This window comes from Glycine soja, chromosome 18 (assembly GCF_004193775.1).
Source record: "Glycine soja cultivar W05 chromosome 18, ASM419377v2, whole genome shotgun sequence".
Lineage (NCBI taxonomy): Eukaryota > Viridiplantae > Streptophyta > Magnoliopsida > Fabales > Fabaceae > Glycine > Glycine soja.
Window position 1 is genome coordinate 53,958,544 of NC_041019.1, and position 21,168 is coordinate 53,979,711.

Consider the following 21,168-nt stretch of genomic DNA (forward strand, 5'->3'; position numbering starts at 1 on the left):
CACAATCTTAATATGTTAAAATAAATAATACATATATAAACAAACATTAACTATCTAGTTCCTTTTATATAACTTTCTTTTGGCTATAGTGCTTTGGAACAACTTCTCTTTACTTTAGACCAAAATAAAAAGGTTAAATGTAATTTTGGTCTCCTATAATTTTTTATTTGTGATTTTGGTTCCTCTATTTTAAAAAATTTATAATTATGATCAAATTTTCAATTCTACATACATTTATTTCTTTTATTTTTATATTTGAATCAATTAAACTATTTTTCATGGTATCTTAGGTGAATATATTAGGTATAGGGTTTAATTATTAGACAAAAAAAATGCAAAATTGAGAATTGAACTAAAATTGGGGATTTTATAGAAGAGGGAACCAAAATTGCAATGAAGAAAAAAAATCAAAATCGCATATTAAGAATTATAGAAGACCAAAATTATGATTCAATTAAATAGAAAAAAGGAAATGTCGTTAATTTGGGTGCAAGAGTCAAGATGACACCAAGATCGTTATCAAAATATGGATGAAGATTCAACTAATGCTTTATTTTTATGTGCTAGATTCAAAGTCAAATGTTTGTTTTACATATACACACGAAACTCTGAAATTGTCACACCATTTACAGGTTCAATTCCATGGCACCGCCTAAATACAGCATGAACTTGGCTCTTTGTTTTCTATTATTTTGTGTCCATGCGATAGTATTAATCTTTGCCGCAAGTTCTGATGTATGATACTTATTCCCATTCCATCTATTGTTCTTGTATATATAGTTTTAAGGATTATAACTCATGAATTTACATTATCTCATTGGTTCATACTTGTTTCTTGCTTTTAGGGGCATGGACACGAATCACAAGACTGGTTAAACCATGGTGGAGATTTATTCAACAGAAGATATGCTTACAAAGAGCATAAGATCAGCCCCAAAACAGCACCGAACCTACGATTGAAGTGGAAATTCTTTGCAGGAAGAGACATTAGTGCAACACCAGCCATATATGATGGTACCCTTTATTTTCCAAGCTGGGATGGTAACATCTATGCAGTTAATAAAGCGAATGGATTGCTTGTTTGGAAGCAGAACTTGCAGAAACTGACAGGTATAAATGCAACTGGCGGTGTTCGCAGTCTGAATTGGACCGTGTCAAGGTCAACTCCCACAGTGGCTGGGGATGATTTAATGATAATTAATGTGTATGGCCCTGCTGTTGTTATTTGTGTCAAAAGAACAAGTGGTAAGCTTGTGTGGAAGACCACTTTGGATTACCATCCTGAAGCACTCGTCACCATGTCTGGAACATATTACAAAGGGTCAGTACTATATTGCAAATCTCTTGGCCTTCTTTCCATTTTCTTCATTAAAACTCTCTCTCACTCTAACTTGGTGGCAAGGAAAACATTTCATCCTCCACCTGTAATGAATTTTATTCTATGATATCCTTAAGACTCCATTAATGAATCTTATAAAGAATTCAAATTTTTCCCTGCTCTCTAGCCCTTAAGACTCCATTGTTCGTGGTATATTTACAAAGTGACAAACTAACAGTGCTATTAAGTAGATAATTTAGCTTTGTAATAAGAAACTTTCACTTAAAACACCTCCTTAATTTAGGGTATGAAAGTTTCTCACATAGCTAAATTTCTTTCTTACCCGTAACACAAAACCACAACCTTGTCTAGTTAGTACTATAACTTTGTTTGCTATAATTAATTTCATGAAAATATTGAAGTGATATATGATTATTTTAGTAAGTTTAACAGATGACCATTTTAAATTGTTGACGTGACAAAAGTAATCTAAATTTTAATAACTGCATGATTAAGATTTATTTATTACACATTTGGTATGAAAGATATGTACACATACAAAAAATTGTACAACATTTTCATGTCTATATTTCTCCATCACATTATTTATTACATTTCAAAATTTGCTATTTTAGTTGTATAAATTGATGTATATTTCACTATATATATAAGTAATGTTTCTCATATGAAAATACCATTAAATATATGGTTTAATCTTTCTGCCTCTGCTGCATTATGCTGAACTCTCCACAGATATTACTATGTTGGAATATCATCACAGGAATCACTTCTACCCAAAGAGCAATGCTGCATATCTCGTGGAAGTTTTGTAAAACTTAGTGCTCGATCTGGTGAAACGTTGTGGAGGACTTATATGTTGCCAGATAACAATAACAGAAGAGGAGAATATGCAGGAGCTGCCATTTGGGGAAGCAGCCCGTCCATTGACGTTAAAAGAAACCATGTCTATATTGCCACCGGCAATCTCTATTCTGCTCCATTACACATACTTCAGTGTCGCGAGAGACAAAATAATCGAACTGAACCTACTCAACCAGACGAGTGTATCGAACCAGAAAACCACTCCAATTCTATATTAGCCCTTGATTTGGATTCTGGGAAGATCATTTGGTACTGCCAGTTAGGAGGATATGATGTATGGACTTTAGATTGTAACAATGCTTCAACTCCTAATTGTCCTCCCCGAGGTCTCAGGCAAGATGCTGATTTTGGGGAGGCACCAATGATGTTGACAACATATATAAATCAAACCAAGAAAGATATAGTTGTTGCGGTCCAAAAAAGTGGTTATGCCTGGGCTTTAGATCGCAACAATGGTAACATCATTTGGTCTACGGTAATAGATAATTTATGATGTAATCGTCTTCTATATATCTCTCCCTTTCAATGAACCACATGTGTATATTGCTTAAATTATCATTTTTCCCTTTTTTGTCATCTTTTTTTCTTTTCTTTTTCCAGGAAGCTGGGCCGGGCGGGCTTACTGGAGGTGGAACATGGGGTGCAGCAACTGATGGAAAAACAGTTTACACAAATATTGTCAATTCTGATGCCAAAAATTTTACTCTTGCACCATCAAATGTGATTACAACGGCTGGTGGGTGGGTGGCAATGGATGCTAGAAATGGTAGAGTTCTTTGGTCGACAGCTAATCCTAGTAACAGCACTGCTAATGGCCCTGTTAGTGTTGCAAATGAAGTTGTCTTTGCTGGATCCGCGGATAGACTGGGATACATATATGCAATTGATGCCAAGAGTGGGAAAATTTTATGGTCCTATAAAACTGGAGCCAGTGTCTATGGTGGCATGTCAATCAGCAATGGGTGCATATACGTGGGTCATGGATACAGTGTTGGTCTTGTTTTCAGCTATACGGGTGGTACCAAACTGTTTGCCTTCTGTATTGTCTAAGAATTTATGTGGTTAATACGAGTGTTTGTATTAGTTTTATTTTAAAAATAATTGATCTCAAAATTATGTGATTATCAAACACAAAATTTAAATGGATCAATAGAATGGAAATATGAGCCTCAAGTATTATAAGAATATTCTTCCATGATTACGAAGATCTTCAATATGTAAGTGCCCTTGATGATGATGCCTCATTCCTAAGGTTGTGTTTGTTTTTGAAGATAGAAATAATATTGGAGATAAATTTTGTATTTTTTTTGAGACCCACACTTTTTATACTCTACTTAATTCAAAAAAAATTCTTCCACTTCCATCCCCTCTATTTCCATCATCTAAATCAATTGCATCCTAAATTCTTGTTGCACTCTGTTTTTAAGAGACTCGCGCATATATAAAAACAAAAGTGTGGTCCAATATGCATGAAGATAGACTGACATTAGATAATAATCTTTGTGGAATCTCTTTCGGGGTCTAAATTAATGAAACCCATGGTTGATGGGTAGTTTTCTCCTTTTGTTTCAACTAGAGAATAGAATAAAATGAGAAACAAAATAAAACCTGGATTTAAATAAGTTTTGAGAGCAACTCTTAAACGGTTTGGATTTAAAGTTGGATTTTCAAAATAACACCATTAATAATATTTACACACTCACAACTTTTTAACTGTCACAAAATGAAAAATTCTCAAATTGAAAATCTCAAACCCTAATTCTCTTTTTCCCAATTTTGAAACTCAAATCCTAATCAATATGGACTCTTATCCTTTGACTCTCACTCATTTAATTCAATTATTTGCGGTGATGCGAGTTCAAATTGAAAATGGAGGCAACACGAAGAAAAAGATCAAAGAGAGAGGATGATTTTGTATGTGAACATCTTGTTTGATGGTGTGGAGGTGACAATGTTCATGACAACTGCAAATAGGTAGAGGTGGCAATGTTCACACCTACAGGTGGAGGCGGCAACACAAAGAAGATTAAAATGAAGATTTGGGAGGTTCAAGAACAAAAAGGTTGAAACTATGGGTGAAGGTGGTGATGTTTGCGATGACAATGTTTCGAGTGACATCGACATTTGCAATGATGGCAAGGCAAAGTGTGAGGATCAAAGGAAGTGGAAGAAAGTAACAAATGTGTAAGGGAACTGGAGGAAGGGTGTGACATTAGGATTGGGAAGTTGAGGCAAATGATAGATGCCATGATTGTGGAGAAGCACACTGGTTTGGCTCCTGGAGGAGGAAGAAGAAGAGACAACCTAGAAAATATACATTTAATATCATTTTTTAGCCGCTTATATTTTTATATTTCTAAAAGAGTCAATTTTAAGTGAAGGAAATGATTATTTTGAATTAAATATAGAAGATAAAGGACTAAAGTAAATTTTGTAAAAGATAAAAAAAACAAACTAAACAAAATATAGGTTAAGAGACTAGATATTGGCCTAAAAATTAAATATGAAAAATTAAAATTAAGAAAGATGAAATTGCATATAAACTAATTAAAACATGGGAATGAGTAGCACAATCCTAATATATTAAAATACATAATCAAACACTCTTGTTACTTTTCGCTATAGTGCTTTCATCCAACTTGTTATATACTTTATATCAAAAAAGAAATAAAAAGGAAATTCATTAATTCTTGTATAAGTAGTGTCTAGATCAGTGGCACAAAGATTGTTATCAAAATATGGGATGTGGACAATGAATTATTTTAATGTGTTAAATTCAAAGTCAAATGTTATAATATCCAACTGTCCACCCAAGGGCTGGTCACTTGGTCTAGTGGTCACCAAGAGAGCTAATGGGTAGGATAAAAATGTATACCTCTATAGTGAGAGGTCCCTCGTTTGAATCTTAATTTTGAAAAAATATTCAGGGGAAAGAAGTGAATTGGTACAAGACCCAGCAAGATTACCTCCCAAGAAGGGAACATAAGGGTATACATCCAAAAAAAAATATCTGACTGTTCCCATGCATACTTTGGCCACTTCTGTTTTCCATATATAGGCGAGTCTCTTTTTCCCTTTATTATAGGTAAAGAAAATTTTATTAAATGAGAATAAATTGGATCAAGGCATAAGGAATGCAAGTTACCAGCTTCAAAAAGTCTGATACAGATCGAGTTATATAGAAGTGAATCAAATCAATAAAAAAACATAAAAACATATACCCTCCAAATAAAATACCCTTACTGAAGATATCATTTTATATCTGGTGGTTTATATAACCAATCTAAAATGTTAACCTTTTAGATTGGTTATAAGAAAGAACCGTTATAAAAAATTAACTTTTTAGATTGATCCTTAAAAGAATTGTTCTCAAAAGTTAAAGGTTAGATCGGTTATGCCTATAAGTGATCTAAAAGATTTTTATTTTTTTATTCCTTTTTAATAAAACTATTATCCTGGTGCATTTTTTTTTTCTTTAAGGGCTTCTCTATATATATAGCGGAATTTTAAACATTAAAAAGTTTATTTATAAATGATTAACTATTTAGTATGATTAATGTGTCCATTAAGTGTCATCGGTCATAACTACAGTACAATGTCTTTTTTTTTATAAAGCAAAACTACAACTGCAATATCAGGATGACAGTTTTTCACAGTTAGCGACCAGATAGGGACCATTGGATGAATGTTGATTTTTAGGAAATTTTTTTTTAACAAAAAACGAAGAGTAGAAGATGAGAAGTAATTTTATCAGTTTACTGTTCCAAACTGCGGCTCCATTAGGCCGGAAACGGCATCAAAGCCTGTGACAGGAGGGGAGGGTTTCAAAGGTTTTCTAAAACCTGGAAGATGGGAGAGAAGAGAATAAAATAAAAAGAAAAATGGGTTTGAGATTTGAGTAAATGATGGATCAAAATTTCATCTAACGATTCACAGTCAGTAAACATCTTACACTAACTCATCCATTGGATCTATTTTTTTTTTCCTTTAATTAGTTGCTAACTAATTCTGAAAAGGTTGAATTTGCCACATGTAAAAAGTTGCAATTTGTAGGGCTTTTCTTTGCTAATATTATTGATTGTTGATTGTTGATTATTGAATATTGCACTATAGTTTTTCTTTTGAAAAAGAGTATTGTACTGTAGATGTTGGGCACAGTAATTATATTAAATTATTATTCATTTATAAAATGAATACATGTTTAACATTCTAGTAAAAATAAAGAGAAACACGGAAAGCAAAAAATATATCAGAATAACAGTTTCTGTTTTATTGATCCATTTATATTTGTACGTGTTTGATAATCACATAATTTTGAAAACATTTTTCAAAAAGTTTTTGAACAATCACAAAAGCTAATGAAAATAATTATTCTTTAAAACACAACAATTACAAACACGCTTATTAACCACATAAATTCTTAGAACTCAACACAGAAGCCAAAGAGCCAGATTCCACCGGAAAAGTTAAAGAGATCAGGTCCCCAAACACTATATCCATGACCCACATATATGCACCCATTGCTAATTGACATGCCTCCATAGACACTGGCTCCAGTTTGATAGGACCATAAAATTTTCCCACTCTTGGCATCGATGGCAAATATGGATCCATTTCTATCCGTGGATCCAGCGAAGACAACATCATTTGCAACACTAACAGGGCCATGAGCAGTGCTGTTACTGGGGTTGGCTATTGACCATAAAACTCTACCATTGCTAGCATTCATTGCCACCCACCCACCAGCAGTTGTAGTGATGTTTGAAGGAGCAAGAGTGAAATTTCTGGCCTCAGAATTGGCAATGTTGGTGTAAACCCTTCTTTCATCAGTTGATGCACCCCATGTTGCACCTCCTGTTACCCCTCCTGGCCCAGCTTGCTGGAAAAAAGTAAAATAAACAAATAAATAAATGAAGAAGACACCTCATTTGGTTTTCCAATTGGCAATATCTCCACCTACTAAAAACCACCTTACAGAATTCAATCCTTCATGTGTTTATGAAAATGAATACATCGCATTATAACATAATTTATGTGTCGTTTCATCTTTTAATCAAGATCATTACTCTACACCATACATAAGCTTTTACAGCCAGAATTGTGGAAATATGAATAAATGTCAATCTAAAAATATCCACCAATCATTCATTGAAGGGGGAAAATAGAAAAATACTATACTATAACTTATCTTTTACCTTAGACCAGACGAGGTTGCCATTATTACGATCTAAAGCCCATACAATGCCACTTTTCTGGCCTGCAACAACAATATCTTTCTTGGTTCGATTTACGTATGTGGTCAACATCATTGGTGCCTCCGCAAAATCAGCATCTGGGTTGATACCTTGAGGAGGACAATTAGGAGTTGAAGGATCGACACATTCAAAGAGCCATATATCAACGCCTCCTAACTGGCGGTACCATTTGATTTTCCCAGAATCCAAATCAAGGGCTAACATTGAATCAGAGTGGTTTTCTGGTTCAACACACGCGTCTGGTTGAGTAGGCTCAGTTCCATTAATTTGTCTCTCTCGACACTGACGTATGCGTAATGGGGCAGAATAGAGGTTCCCAGTTGCAATATAGACATGGTTTCTTTTAACATCAATGGAAGGGCTGCTCCCCCAAACGGAAGCTCCTGCATATTCTCCTCTCGTGTTATTGTTATCTGGTAACATGAAAGTCTTCCACAAGATGGCACCTGATCGGGCATTAAGTTTTACAAAACTTCCACGGAATGTGCAGCATTGCTCAAAGGGTGCAAAATATTCCACTGAAGATATTCCGATATACAAATGTCTGTGGAGAGTTGAGCATAAGTAATGCACTAGTATCAGAAGCATAGGGATGCATGGATTGAACAAAATAAGTTTTAAACTATTAATATTTTAGTGCAGGGAATAATTGTTAGCATAATTTTTGTGTAATAGAAATTAAACTATTGCTATAAATATGTGATGGATCATGATAACAAATAATTTCATTGGTATATTGAAAATTGACATATATTGTTAGTTTATTAAATAGCAGTATAATGCAATTACATCCAGATGCTTAATTTGTTTAAAATATTAAAATAAGTGAAATTTATCAAAAGAAAAAAAAACTCTTCTAATTAATTATCAATTTATTTTTTGCTGGGGTCGATTCATTAAACTTGTGATCATGTCCTATGTTTTTCTTATAACTAAAAGTGGTAGAATGGGGAGACATCCCCAATATTACCAGGCAAGGCACCATTGACATGTAGGGGCTGTCAACAGGATTCTAGAAAGAAAAATTTTGCTCATGTGTGCCCAAACCGCAAGCAATTCCATAACTACTCAACTAGCTTTTAGACACCGAAGAATCTTCTCCCAAGGAGAATGGCCTACCAAATAAATTGAGGGTTAGGGAGATTCGAACTCGCACCCTTAAAAAAGGTTGGAGTTCATATTAAATCCTTAATCACTGATGTCAATTTGCATTAGTGATCAATTAAGTCCTATTTTAAATTAATCTAAAACAAAACCTTTAAAAAGATGCATATATAGTCTACGTAAAGTTTTAACTATTAATCAAAACAAATCATAGTAAATTTTAAAATGCTAAAGAATCGATCCGATCACAAATAATTTGCCAAGGAATAAGGAATCTGTGGTTAGTGCATATGCTAGTGCTTGCAAGTAATTATTAAAACAGCAGGTAGGAAGCCTTTCGTGTATGAATTTCACCATGTAACACTTTCCGTTTTTTAAAGATGGGGAATGATATATATAGATACTTTTATATATCAAACAATTTATTAACATTCATTATTTATCTTTATCTCCATTTTTCTCTCGCATCATATCACTTATAATAATATACTTCTCTCACAAGGTGTCAAATAGGATTGGGGTGTCTACTACGATCTCATTTCCCAATTAATTAGTTTAGTTGACAAAGGGAAGTAGAAAGAAAGAATCTATAAGGAAAAAAAGTGATAAAAAAATAAGGACTCCAATTGTAGTACTAACCTGTTATAGTATGTTCCAGACATGGTGATGATTGCTGCAGGATGGTTATCCAAAGTGGTCTTCCACACAAGCTCACCAGTTGTTCTTTTGACAGCAATAAGAATACAAGGGCCGTAGACTCCAATTATCAGTCTATCCCCTGCTACTGTGGGAGTTGACCTTGACACGGTCCAATTTACAGTAGTAACATAGCCAGTTGCATTTATACCTGTCAGATTCTGCAAGTTCTGCTTCCACACAAGCGATCCATCAGCTTCTTTAACTGCATAGATGTTACCGTTCCAGCTTGGAAAATAAAGGGTACCATCATATATGGCTGGTGTTGCACTGATGTCTTTGCCTGCATTGAATTTCCACTTCAAACGTAGGTTCGGTGCTGTTTTTGGGCTGATCTTATGCTCTTTGTAAGCATATCTTCTGTTGAACAGATCTCCACCATGGTTTAACCAGTCTTGTGATTTGTGTCCATGCCCCTAAAAGAAGGAAAACAATAGGAACCAATTAGACAAATTTTAATTCATGAGAGTAATCCATAAACTTATATACAAGACCTATAGGTAATTAACATCAATAAAGAGTGGAAGTTAGTATCATACATTAGAACTTGCTGCAAAGACTGCGTGAACACAAAATAACACTGAATAAAGAGCTAAGTTCATGCTGTATTTAGTCGATCGGCAGCATGGAATCGAATCTGGAGAGATGGTGTTGCAATAGCCGAGATATATACGTTTGAGAAACTTGCTTCAAATAGACTCGCATATATCAGTATATATAAGGACATTAATAAGTATGCATGAGAACAGTCGAAAATTAAAACATTTGACTTTGAATTTAACACTTTAAAATAATTAATGCAGTATTCGCATCCATATTTTGAAATTAATCGTTGTGCCATCTTGACTCTTATATAGTAAATAATGTTTATTTTTGTTTTTGTGTGTATTTTTGGCGGCTAAAGTAAATAGAAGTCGTATGAAAGCAGCACGAGGAAGAAAATGCGATAAAGAGGAACAAGTGAATAGCTTTTTAGTCAATGTTTGATTTATTTTTATATAAGTATATTATGTTTTTTAATACATTACTATTGTGCTCTTTATTCTTGTTTCAGTTTGTAAGGAATTTTTTCCATTTTAGTTTTAGTTGCACATATTTATTTTTTGTTAAATTAAGTCTTTCACGCTAAATTTTAGTTAATAGTAATTAATAAGAATGAAACAATGTATCATGTAATATATTAATAGAATAATAAAAGTAAAAAATTTATTTAAGAATGGAAAAATAAATTGAAAGTAGCTTCACATTAACCTTATGTTATTGAAAAGAAAAAAAGAAAAAATAATTAATTAAAATTTTCTCTTATATAACTGAAGAAAAAGGAAGTATCACTTTAAATTAAGAACAAAGAATTTAAAATTTTGTCTCCAATATCTTGAATTCAATTTTTCTTTCCTCCCTAATTTTATTCTATTCTTTTGTTGAAACAAAAAGTAAACATTATCCCCATTGACACAGGAATTACTTTCTTTACAAAGAAGTCATCCCAATTAATTACCATAATTAATAATATATTAATAATTTATATAGTCGGGACACCTAACTTATCAAGGTCAATACTAAATTTATCTATGAGAACGAATAATTGAAATTCTTTTGCCGTGCCCATGGTGGCGAGATCAAAATTTTGTGCTTTTTAAATTCACGAACTGACCTCATAATATTGATTGAATGGTGGTATGACAACAATAATGATAATGACGATCATAATTAAAATATTTTAAAATTTTGATGACTACATGAAAAATTAATGAATTCAATTATTTAATGAGAAATTAATGAATTCAATTATTAAATAAGTATTTTAATTTAAAATTTTATTTTCATCCGACGATAACTATTGAATGGTCTTACCTCTCATAAAAGATACTTCTCTCACTTAATATGTGCTCCCATATATATATATATAACACGAAAATTGAATTCAATAAAATGGTACAGATAATTCTTTTAAATTTTATTCCTTAATGTAATTTCTTCTTTTTCTAGATTAAATATGCAAGAGAAATTTTTAACTTTAATTTTTATCCTTATTTTTCTTTTAGATTAGACTATGTTTAGATGAACTTTTTCATTAGCTCTTAAAAGATAAGAAAATATGAAGTAAAAATGAATTATGTTTCGCCCATATATAGGTTACAAAATACTTATACATGCACCTCAATTTTTAGACAAGTGAGATGAGAAGGCTTCTATAACAGTTATAACATGTGAGAATCCAATTCGTTTTAGCTTCTTTTTATTTCTCCTATAAGTAGTTATAGAGAAATTTATCTAAACAGAAGCTGAAGAAAAAAATTTCAAGTTATTGATTTCCTTCCTAACCTTGAGGCATTCGGATGTGGAGAAGTACCTAGCCATAAACTTATACTCTAAGTCTTCGGGGTTTTGATCAAAAGGGAATAATTTCATTTAAAACTTAACAAACGGAGGTAATTTTTAATTAATTGCTAGATGGGGGTAAGTCATAGGAATTTTTAAAACTTATGGGTATGAAATCATAAAATAATTCACAATTGTGACTTTTTTAAATAATGAAGTCGTAAAAAGTTCAACCATTTTAATTTTTTTAATTATTTATATAAATTTATAAATTTTTCAAAGACTTCATATTCATAATTCTTTTTAATTTTTAAATTAATTTTAAACGACTCTAATGTTATTTTGATTTAAATATTATTTTATTTAACATTTTATATATAGTTGTTACTAATGTTAAGGATTTTATTTGTTTTGTAAATTAGAAAAAATAGTGGTGTGATTGTGAGAAATTTCAGGCATTTTGAATTCTTTACTCGCACGCAATTATAATATTTGCTTCTTATAATTTAGAATGTGATGACTTTGTTGATTATGTATACAAATTGAAAAATATTTACAAAGTTTATTAGCATTAGTTACATTTCCTTGGAAGTGATGAAAAAATGGTCTCACTATTAGGGTTCATATTTTATGTTTGATCTTTCAAAGCGACAAGACACATCAGAAAGACAAAATCAATAGTCGTATACATAATGAGATTGATGGATTAATTTCAAATAAGTCTAAGAAATATTCATTATGTAGAATTGAAAAACATAATCGTAGTCATTGTCCATACAAGCAAGTTGATCCCTAATATTGTGTCTACTTTTTAATTTTATGTTTGTGTTTAATTTGTAATGTTGAGGTTATATTAATGTATTATGCTATTTTCATTTTAAGAATTACTTTAATTACTAAATTATTTTTTTTGTTTATATTAAAATAATTATATTAATAAAATTAATTAATAGTACTATACGAAATTATTATTTTACTTAATGATTAATGTGAAAACTAATTAAAATAATATTAAAAAATTAAAAAAAATAAAGTCTTTAAAATATTGAATAATTAAAATCCAATGACTTTGAAGTCAAGAAAAATTTATGACTTTATATAAATAAATAAAAAAAATTAAAGTCAGATTTTTTATGGCTTCACTATTTATCTCGATTTGGGAATTAATTCAAAAAATATCCTCATTTGATAAATTCCAAATGAAATTATTCCTTTTTGGTCAAAACCCCCAAAGTCTTCCCAAGAGTTGGTTGTACTTCATGGTTTACAACCATTTCTTTGTGCATTTTCATTCAAGGACAATGAGAAAAATAACAACTATGAGTTTAAATATGTTTTTTTTTCCTATATATATAATATACCATTTTTTTTCAATTTTAATTTGGTCCTTGTAATTTTTTTCCTAAAAATAGTTCTTGAAAAATTTTATATTTATTTTTTTCTTTTTGTTATTTTTTTAGTTTTTATAATTTAATCCCTTTGAAAAAAAAGTAGGAACTAAAAGCAAATTATTCACATATGACAAGCACACACAAAAAAGTACATCATAAGGAATGAAATAAAATAACAACGACCAAAATTTTAAAAAAAAATAGAAGGATCATTTTAAAATAAATTATTTTTATAGGAACCAAAATTTAAAAAAAGAGCAGTATATTACATATGAATTAGAGATATATTTAAGCCTAACTTTATGCCATTATCTCTAAAGATATTTATGCAAGTTGTGCTGCAAATTTCCAAGAAATAGCAATGCTAAAGTTTGGGTCTTTTACATGGCTTCCTCTAAATTAATTTTGGAAAACAAGCGCAAGAGAAGAACTCTCTTTATTTCAAATTTTTTTACAACTTTGGGAGGTCCCGTGATTTTAGTCTCTGTATTTGATCTCTTTACTTTAAATTTTAAACAAATAGGTGGATTTAGTCTCTATTTGATCCCTCAATCGTAAATGTTCAAGGACTAAATACACTTAGTGTTAACTTGTTGGCAAGTGTACCAAATCGTCACAAGTAATAAAGTTCTCGGAAGTCCGAGTGTCGAATCCACAGGGACTTTGTTTGTACTTAGATTAATGCAAACTCAATTTAAAAGCAAGAGAAAAGAATTTAAAATAAAAGATAAAGAAAGATAGAAGATAACGTAAAAAAAGATAAGATATTTAAAGATAAAATTAAAAGATAAAAGAAAAGATATTTAAAAATAAAACCCAACAGTAAAATAAGGAATAACCACTTCTAAAAAACAACAATAGAAAAGCAGGGAATAAAATCTATATATTAAAATCACTAAAACTTGACCAGTCTAATTAGCCTAGATATATGGATTCAGAATTTGTGTTATCAATACCAGTGAACTAATTCTGCCCCACATCTATCCATCTACTTACCCCTGATGCCTTACGATGACAAGTCTACCTTAATTACCTATCTTCCAAATGTCCTTTGCGAAGACTCAATAACTAAGATGCATTAGGATTACATTGCTAAAGCATGGACATTGGGGCATTAAGTCATGTTAACCCAATGATTTCTTTCTTTTATTGTTCTATTAAGTGTTACCCTCTCCCGAGTGGTCTAATCCTTAAAACCGATTCACGCATTCATTCCTTATCCCTAATTAGGCTCTACCCTCTCCCGAGTGGTCTAAAGACTAACAGAAAATAAAGTCTGAGATGCAGAATAATTAAGAAAGAAAAGCAGATAAAAGAACCTGGAAGGAAAACTCTCTAAAAGATAACCTGATAATTTCTTCCTTTTAGTGTTCTATTAAGCGTTACCCTCTCCCGAGTGGTCTAACCCTTAAAACAGATTCAAGTATTCATTCCTTGCCCCTAATTAGGCTTTACCCTTTCCCGAGTGGACTAAACCCTAACAGAAAGCAAGTTCCGAAATACAGGATGTAAAAAGAAAGAACGATAAATAAATAAAAGAACCTTGAGGGAATTCCTCTTTTTATTGATAACTCTTGAAATGCTCCATACATCATTGGCTTTTTAGGCCTGCCAGGCCCTAGCTAGGGTGTTTAGTCACTCATAGTCATGAGAGCTTTACAATGAGAGGAGGGGTGTAAGAAAGAAAGGGAGTAAATGAAATCCCTAGGAGAGGGAGTTCTGTGGTGGTGTCCTGACTCTCTATTTATAGCTGCTGAAGTGGACTTTGCGCCTTTGTAGGCGCGCTTAGCGCGACACCCCGCGCTTAGCGCGTATTGGACTGGACCTTCTTCAAATTTTATTCTTTTATTCAATTTTTCTGTCCTTTTTGCTTGTTACACCTCCAATTTTTATATCTGCAATCAAAATTCGAAATTAATTAAATCTTTCCAAATTGAAGCATAAATAACTATTAAATAATTAATTCTAAGTTAATTTTAGACCGATTTTCCACTATTAATTCACTATTATTTAGCAGTTATCACTTAGGAACCAAATTGATCAATTTAGAACTATTGGAACTAAAATCAAGTTTGACCATAAGTAGAATGATAATAAAAAAGAGAAATTGTATAAAAGTGAGGGAAATAAATATTGTGTGCCAGGGAAAAACATAAATTTACTGTGTCATCTATTAGGATTGTTATATGGACCTAAGTTGTTGCCTTATGTTGTGTTTTCATGGACCTAATTGCTTACACTTTCATGATTACATTGTTTGAGCTAAGGTGTGTTAATGAAATATTCTGTACACATAATTTGTTAAAGGGGGAATTGTGGTGTTCTCGACTAGTGGATTTCACTCTTGGACACCTAAGTACCATTTGGGATTTGGTTACCTTGGAGGGTGGGAAGTGGGTATATATATATATATATATGCATGTATGTATTTGGATTTTATATTCAGGTGGAACTTATCTTTTGGCAGGGTCTTCATGTCCTTAATTTTCTCGGTTATAGCAGGAATGAGTAGTCAATAATTTTTGAACCATGTGGAGAAAAAATCGTGGGCAAAAACAACCAATATGGTTGAAGCTCAACATCACACAGTCTCCACGGCATTTTAACTCCTAAGGATGCATGGATACAGTGTATCACTGTCATGTGAGGAGCTATTTTTCAATTAACGATTTGGTGCTGCATGCTTCATTTTTGTTTGCATGTTTTATTGGTCTGTATACTATCACATTGATTTTGGGTGAACATGTTTATGGTAGTGTTCGTGGACTTACTGTACCGTTTTTTAGTCTTTGTATTTGCCGGATGGTCCGTTATGTGCATTTTGTAATTTATCCATAGACATTCCTTATGCTTACTAACAATAATATAAACTTTGGCTTATAACTTTGACATTCAAATGTAGGTTCGGTGCTGTTTTGGGGCTGATCGTATTCTCTTTGTGAGCATATCTTTGGTTGAACAAATCTCCCCCATGGTTTAACCTGTCTTGTGAATGTTGTCTATGCCCCTGCAAGCAAGAAACCAATTGGAACCAATTAGGTCAATTTAATTCATAGAGTAAATCCTTAAAACTATATATGCAAACTACAAAAAGGCTATAGGAAAATTAATAGAGTGAGAACTAGTATCGTACATCAGAACTTGTGGCAAAGATTACTACGGCATGATCACAAAATAACATCATAGATAGAGCTAACTGCATGTTGTATTTAGACAGTGGCAGCATTGGACCTGCAGCTGGTGTGGCAATTCCCAATATATATGTTACTTTGAAGAACTTATTTCAAAGAGATTCACGTATATATGGAAAATAGAATGGCCTATTATGTATGCATGGGGACAGCATGATATTAAAATATCTGACTGGGCTTTAACACGTGCATTGAAATAGTGCTATAGCATTATTCACATCCAGAATTTTTTAAGAAATCACATGTATTCTCCATGGGAGATAATCCTAGTCAAGTCAGACTCTTATATGAGTGAAAAGTTCTTTTTCTGAATTTTTAATATAATTGCATATCCTCATCTTAAACTCAAAAATACTATTTAAACTATCTGCAACAAATCTGTTGCCAAATTATTCATGTGCTCTGTCATATTCAAATCCATATTTTAAAACAATTTCTGAAACATGTTAAGTCTTTTACAGGAATTAATGATTTTTTTCGGTTTAAGTAACAAGAAGTCATATGCAAGCTCAATGACGCAAATAAAAGAAGAACAAGTGATTTTTTAAGTTAATGTTTTAATACTTAAGTGTGCTTATCAATAAAATGTTTGTAGTTTGTCTGCAATTTTGATCTTTTTAATTTTAAATGTTCACTTCTAATCTTTTTGGTTTTTCTGTTGTTAACTAAAATTAGGTCTTTCGCATTAATTCTATCGAATATTTAATGATTATGCATGTAATAAGATGTGGATATGATACTAAGTTGTATAAATAATTTAAGGTGTGATTTGGAAAACATCTTTTAGGGTGTATTACTCATGTTGGCTGGGATGTGTGCTTTCATTCAACCGGTTGTAATTAAACAAGTGGTTATTTAGTCAAATATCATGCAATGGAAAAGGATTTTTCTGTGGGATGAATGCTTTAGCTAGGCATTTGAGGATAGTAGTGGCAAATGTGGGGTACCGACCATGTGGTATGCGATTTTGTATTTCAACTTCGATGTAGTAAGTTTTCTTTAAATATGGAATACGTGGACGTAGACTGCTTGTGGTGGAGTTAAACCTTGTAGGGGATGGCGTCTATTCCTTGTGATTATCTTTCTGGTGTGGGGTTTGGTGTGATATTTTTAATGGACACTTGAGTTAGGCATAACTTGTGCACAATCTAAGTTATGTGATTAATAAAGTATGTTGCTTATAATTTTTTTTTAATAAAATGATAATTTTTAAATAAATGTTTGAAGTTCTGCTAAAGATAGAGAGAAACCCAGAAAGGAAATACATACCAGAATAATAGTTTCTGTTTAATTTATTGCTCCATTTTTTATATTTAATATGTGTTTGATAATTGATCACATAATTTTGAGAACTGTTCTTTTTCAAAAGCTTATCCAAAAGTCAAAAGAAATATAAATATTTTTTAGAACATAACTAACACAAACACGCATATTAACCACGTAAATTCTTAACAGTGCAAAAGGCAAAGAGTGAGGCTCCACCCGTAAAGTTGTTGATGAGAGACGACACGAAAACATTGTAACCATGACCCACGTACATGCATCCATTGTTGATTGACATGCCTCCATAAACAGTGGCACCAGTTTTATAGGTCCATAAAATTTTCCCATTATTGGCATCAAAAGCATAAATGGATCCCATTCTATCCGTAGATCCAGCAATGACAACTTCATTTGCAACACTAACAGGGCCATTAGTAGGGTTAGCCGTCGACCATAAAACTCTACCATTAGTGGCATTCATTGCCACCCACCCACCAGCGGTTGTAGTCATGTTTGACGGTGCAAGAGTGAAATTTTTGGCCTCGGAATTGGCAATGTTGGTGTAAACCCTTCTTTCATCTGTTGCTGCACCCCATGTTCCACCTCCTGTTATACCTCCTGGCCCAGCAGGCTGCCAGAAAAAAAAATCAGTTCACAAAAACACACACACACATATATATATATATATATATATGTATGAAAGTAAAGTTTAACAAAAAATGTTTTGTAGAAGACAAATGATAGATGTTTAGATTGTTGAGATATCCAAAAATAATTGAAGGTTTAATTGGTTTGCCAATAGCGCAGAAGAAATGATTTGGAAAGACAAATTCTCATCTAATTTTAATTCAATAGATTTGGTTCCTCTAAATTTTGCTAAATTTACAGCATAATAATTTTATTATGAAAATCATATCGAATTACAAATTAAACTTAATTTATGTGTCAGATCATCTTCTGAATTTCTGATTGAAATCGATCATTACTGTACACAGTACGAAAGCTTTTTACAGTTAGAACTAAGAATAGTGGAAATATGAATAAATGATAACTTAAAGAATAACCACAAGTTGTTCACTGAAAGGAGGGGAAACAAAACTATTATACTATAAATTATCTTTTACCGTAAACCACATGAGGTTGCCGTTGTTGCGATCTAAAGCCCATGCATAGCCACTTTTCTGAACCGCAACAACAACATCTTTCTTGGTTCGATTTATATATATGGTCAACATCATTGGTGCCTCCCCAAAATCAGCATCTTGCCAAAGACCTCGGGGTGGACAATTAGGAGCTGAAGCATTTATACATGCTAAGAAAAATATATCGAAGCCTCCACACTGGCGGTACCATCTGATCTTCCCCGAATCCAAATCAAGGGCTAATATCGAATTGGAGTGGTTGTCTGGCTCAATACACTCATCTGGTTGAGTAGGTTCAGTTCGATTATTTTGTCTCTCTCGACACTGACGTATGTGTAATGGGGCAGAATAGAGGTTCCCTGTTCCAATATAGACATGGTTTCTTTTAACATCAATGGAAGGGCTGCTTCCCCAAATAGCAGCTCCTGCATATTCTCCTCTCCTATTGTTGTTATCTGGCAACATATAGGTCCTCCACATTATGACACCAGATCAAGCATTAAGTTTTACAAAGCTTTCCACGGAATGTGCAGCATCGCTCAATGGGTACAAGTGCTTCCAGTGAAGATATTCCAACATAGTATCCTCTGTGGAGAGTTGAACATAATTCAGCAGAGGCAGAAAGACCAAATTAAACATATGGATAACAGAACTAAATCTTAATATTGCAAATGTCAAAATTTAAGATTACTGAAAAGATGCCTGACCATTTTGAAACGGTCATTCATCATACTTATTATTAAATGAATCATCAATTTAATCTCTGAAATTTTAATGATAGGTTAAATATATAAGTCCCTGGAATTAATAAAAAAAATCAAAGTAGTCCTTGAAGATCACCAGTTTGTAACTGAATTTTAATGATAGGTTAATTTGTAACTGAATTTTTTAAAAAAAGACAAAATGATTCCTAAGATGTGCATGTAGTACTGACCCGTTGTAATATGTTCCAGACATGGTGATGAGTGCTTCAGGATGGTCATCCAAAGTGATTTTCCACACAAGCTCACCAGTTTTTATTTTGAGAGCAATAATAGCAGCAGGACTATACGTTCCAAATATCAGTAAATCCCCAGCAACTGTGGGAGTCGACCTTGACACTGTCGAATTTACATTCGGAACAACACCATCAGTTGCATTCAGACCTGTCAACATCAGCAAGTTCTTCATCCAAATAAGTGATCCATCGGCTTCTTTAACTGCGTAGATGTAACCATTCCAGCTTGGAAAATAAAGAGCACCACCATATATGGCTGGCGTTGCAGTGATATCTTTCCCTGCATAGAATTTCCACTTCAAGCGTAGCTTGGGTGCTGTTCTGGGGCTGATCTTATGCTCTTAATTTGGAAGCATATCTTCTGTTGAACAAATCTCCACCATGGTTTAACCAGTCCTGTGATTGTTGTCTAGGCCCCTATATATGCAAGAAATCAATTAGTTCAATTAATTAATAAAAGTAATCCTGAAAACTATATATACAAGAACTATAGGGAATTAACGATGGACAAAGTGGGAATTATATAGTATCGTACATTAGAGCTTGCTGCAAAGACTATTACCACATGAACACATAATAATAGTAAACGAAGAGCTAAGAGCATGTTGTATTTAGGTGGAATCATGGAATTCAAACGGGAGGTGTAGTAATTTCCAAGATATGTGTGTGTGAAGCTTATTACAAAGAGACTCACGCATATATAAAAACAAAAGTGCGGTCCAATATGCATGAAGTCGCATTAGATAATAATAATTGTTAACTTATTGACAAATACACCAAATTGTCACAAGTAATAAAATTAAAACGAAAGTTCGAATGTCGAATTTACAAAGATTTTGTTTGTACTTTAGTTAATATATACCTAATTTGTAAGCAAGAGATAAGAAATTGTAATAGGGAGAAGAAACAAAAAATTGTAATTAAAAGGCAAGAACAAGAAAATAAACAAGATTGAATGCACTTGATAACTTCAGAATTTAAATATGTTGGGGTCTAGCATGCCCAACTATCCTTGATGCAATGTTAAAATGTTTCTCTATTTAATGTTATTTTAATTTCCATTCACATTTACTAAAACACTCAACTCTGATCCCTCATGATGAAGAGTTCAGTTTATGTATTCTTTCTCCTAAATTTCTTTGCAGAGATAAAACATTAAATTGCATGAAATATGAAGATGTATGCATAGACAAAATAACATCACTTTATCCCTAACAATGAGTTATTTAGATGTCATTTTCCAATTCTTTAGACATTACTATTTCTCAATGTATAATTTCTAAACAAATGCATGGATAATCAGACCATACAATATAATAAAGAACAAAAAAGAGATAATAGAAATTGGCATTGCATTAAATAGATGGTAAGGAAAGATTATATTACAAGAGCATTTGGCTGCTAGGCTCCCAATTGCAACAATGGGAGTTTGGCCATTGATTGCCTTGAGACATGGTTGATGGGGGATAAAAGAAGAAGATGGATGGATAGAGAAGGAGAAGGGAATAATGGATATAGAAAGAGAGTTTCTCTTATTTGAGATACTCAGGTTTATAATGTATTTATTAGAGAGTTATAAGTCTTGATGTGTCTTAAAATTCACGTGA

The 21,168-nt window shown here is 32.4% G+C and overlaps 3 protein-coding genes and 1 pseudogene across 3 annotated transcripts; 1 reads left to right on the forward strand and 3 right to left on the reverse strand.

Moving 5' to 3' along the window:
• The first annotated feature begins 548 nt into the window (after window positions 1-548).
• On the forward strand, window positions 549-3,499 carry LOC114396130 (polyvinylalcohol dehydrogenase-like). Its single transcript, XM_028358025.1, has 4 exons — window positions 549-735; window positions 846-1,321; window positions 2,072-2,675; window positions 2,801-3,499. The coding sequence occupies exons 1-4, from the start codon at window positions 643-645 to the stop codon at window positions 3,248-3,250; spliced, it is 1,623 nt and encodes a 540-aa protein (XP_028213826.1). The 5' UTR covers window positions 549-642; the 3' UTR covers window positions 3,251-3,499.
• A 2,957-nt stretch (window positions 3,500-6,456) lies between these two features.
• Window positions 6,457-9,935, reverse strand: LOC114396011 (polyvinylalcohol dehydrogenase-like). The gene is made up of 4 exons (XM_028357907.1): window positions 9,795-9,935; window positions 9,199-9,671; window positions 7,396-7,999; window positions 6,457-7,079 (listed from the first exon to the last, which is right to left on the reverse strand). Exons 1-4 carry the CDS (start codon window positions 9,855-9,857, stop codon window positions 6,621-6,623), a joined length of 1,599 nt encoding a protein of 532 aa, XP_028213708.1. The 5' UTR covers window positions 9,858-9,935; the 3' UTR covers window positions 6,457-6,620.
• Window positions 9,936-17,462: 7,527 nt separating this feature from the next.
• Window positions 17,463-19,066, reverse strand: LOC114394793 (polyvinylalcohol dehydrogenase-like). Its single transcript, XM_028356467.1, has 2 exons — window positions 18,547-19,066; window positions 17,463-18,053 (listed from the first exon to the last, which is right to left on the reverse strand). Exons 1-2 carry the CDS (start codon window positions 19,042-19,044, stop codon window positions 17,592-17,594), a joined length of 960 nt encoding a protein of 319 aa, XP_028212268.1. The 5' UTR covers window positions 19,045-19,066; the 3' UTR covers window positions 17,463-17,591.
• LOC114397415 lies at window positions 19,037-20,186 on the reverse strand (annotated as a pseudogene).
• Between the last annotated feature and the right edge of the window lie 982 nt (window positions 20,187-21,168).